We start from the raw sequence: 1,998 nt of genomic DNA, 5'->3' as shown, positions 1-1,998 counted from the left end.
ATGCCTGTTTGGTCCAAAGAACAGTAGTCCGCTAAAGTACAGTGTTAATCCAGATACATACTGAGAAAAAGACACACTACCCCAAGACCTTCTACTGTCTCACTAAGAGACCCCTGAGCATGCTGTTACTGTTTGGCACATTTTTTCTTTCTTTTTTGCTTACCATTTCAGAAATATTAAAATGATTTTTTTAAGCTAAAATGATGATGGCATTGCCCAGCTGACATTGCCATGGCATTAAAAAGCACAGTTTAAACATTTAAGTCTGGTAACACTGCAATTTCAGTAATAAGCCTTTAACAAATATTAGATACTTCTTAACAGATCAGTGGTTTATGTACATGAATGTATATGAAAATATATTAAAACTTCATTTATATTTCAACGTACATTAACCCTGTTCTGTTAACATTGTAGATCTATGATCTGTAATAAATCATTTTTGTTATTAATGAACAATATTCTATATTCTGTATATCATAAAATCTTAATTTATCTATTTTTGCAGGTTTCTAGAGGTACCTGCTGAAAGGCAAAGATTGCAATGGCAGCTGTCTCTAAGTGAAACTGAACAGTAAACCTGAACTGAAACTTCAAATTACTCAAAATTCTCATCAGTTCAGCGCAGTGTAGGGCACAATAAGGGCATTAACTAAGTGCACTGGCTAGTCTGCAGAATTTTAAGGAACATTAAAGCTATAAGCCAAGAAATCAATAACATTACAAATGTTACAAGAGCAGCTGAACAGCAGATGGACTTGAGTTGTGTCACTGAAAATTCCAGTTTTGATGAGTCTAGAGTGGCAGCTAAACAAGGCCTTACATATGTACATATCCATTTAAAGAACAGTAGTTTAACCACCCCAGGCATGGGGCATATGTCCCAGAGATGAGAGAGGGAAAGAAACATGCTGTGCAGTTCTTTGGGCAGACAATGGGACAGCAACTTTCCCAATGAATTCAGGAAAAAAAATCCAAAGAACCCAGAGATTCATTTAGACAGCTTACTAATGACACGAATGAGAGCTGCATTTTCATCTTTCAGTCTCTGGTTGTCAGCACGCAAATCCACAAGCACCTAGAAGGAGGAGGACAGAGAGTGAGATGAACAGGCCCACATGGAACCTGTACATGCATGGAAATTTGTAGAAAGTTCTGCAGATCTGACATATCCATCATACACAATGTTCTACAAAACTCGTACCTCTTACATGTTATGCTAATTGTGTTTTCAGCTATCAAAAGAGTGTAGTAATCACAGCTCTGTTTAACTCATTTAACTTTGTTCAAATCTATTCTGAAATTCTAAACAGTTCTAAATACTGTAAAGCTCAAGCTCTTACTTTGAGTTCATCTTCTATCTCAGATGCTCTCCGCTGAAGAAGTTTCTTTTCCTGAAGAAAAAATAGAGCAGAATAACAACAAAACAAAACAAAAAAAACACTTTACAATAGGGTTCAATTTGTTAACGTGTGCATTATGTGAAATAACATTTATTAATCTAGGTTATATTACAGGGCTGTTGAATGCTTGCTTCTGATTGGTTGATGAACATTCTATGGTGTGCAATTTTTTTTCAGGGAGGTCTTGACCCCATTGCAGTTAAATATGCAATGAAAATGATTTCAGTAATTTCAGAGGTCCAGAATATGAAGGCAAAAGAAACGAAGCCACAAAGACATTGACCAAGCAATTAAATACATTAATTAAAGCTGCAGTCCGTAAGTTTTGCCTCTTTGTCGCCATCTCTGTTTAAAAACCTGGAATTGCAGCTGTGTGCGGAATTATCTAGCTTGAGTGGGTTGTGAGTCGGCACGGCTCCAGCGCGGATGAATCGAATTTCATATTAAGAAATTATTTTAACCCAAAAAGCAAATTATGCTCCATTCGAACTGGTTTTCTTTAAAATACAAATCTTGTAATCTTGTAAAATACAAATACTATCTGTAATCAACAGCACATTTATAACTGGAATATAATTTAATTTCATTCACATGT

At 35.6% G+C, this 1,998-nt stretch overlaps 1 protein-coding gene across 4 annotated transcripts in view; it reads right to left on the bottom strand.

The window, feature by feature from the left end:
* Nucleotides 1–881: 881 nt before the first annotated feature.
* LOC107688807 (protein phosphatase 1 regulatory subunit 12C-like) overlaps nucleotides 882–1,998 on the bottom strand; it is a 16,827-nt gene continuing 15,710 nt past the window's right edge. For all 4 annotated transcript variants that reach the window (XM_016486575.1, XM_016486578.1, XM_016486579.1 and 1 more), the window contains exons 20-21: nucleotides 1,344–1,394; nucleotides 882–1,078 (exon numbers count right to left, since the gene is read on the bottom strand). In XM_016486575.1, coding sequence (XP_016342061.1) covers nucleotides 992–1,078; nucleotides 1,344–1,394 — 138 coding nt within the window. In that variant the 3' untranslated portion in view covers nucleotides 882–991. The remainder of the gene's footprint in view (nucleotides 1,079–1,343; nucleotides 1,395–1,998) is intronic.

Source organism: Sinocyclocheilus anshuiensis, unplaced genomic scaffold, assembly GCF_001515605.1.
Source record: "Sinocyclocheilus anshuiensis isolate Anshui unplaced genomic scaffold, SAMN03320099.WGS_v1.1 scaffold101, whole genome shotgun sequence".
Lineage (NCBI taxonomy): Eukaryota > Metazoa > Chordata > Actinopteri > Cypriniformes > Cyprinidae > Sinocyclocheilus > Sinocyclocheilus anshuiensis.
Note: the sequence above shows the minus strand (reverse complement) of the source record. Positions and strands in the feature narration are given on the sequence as shown.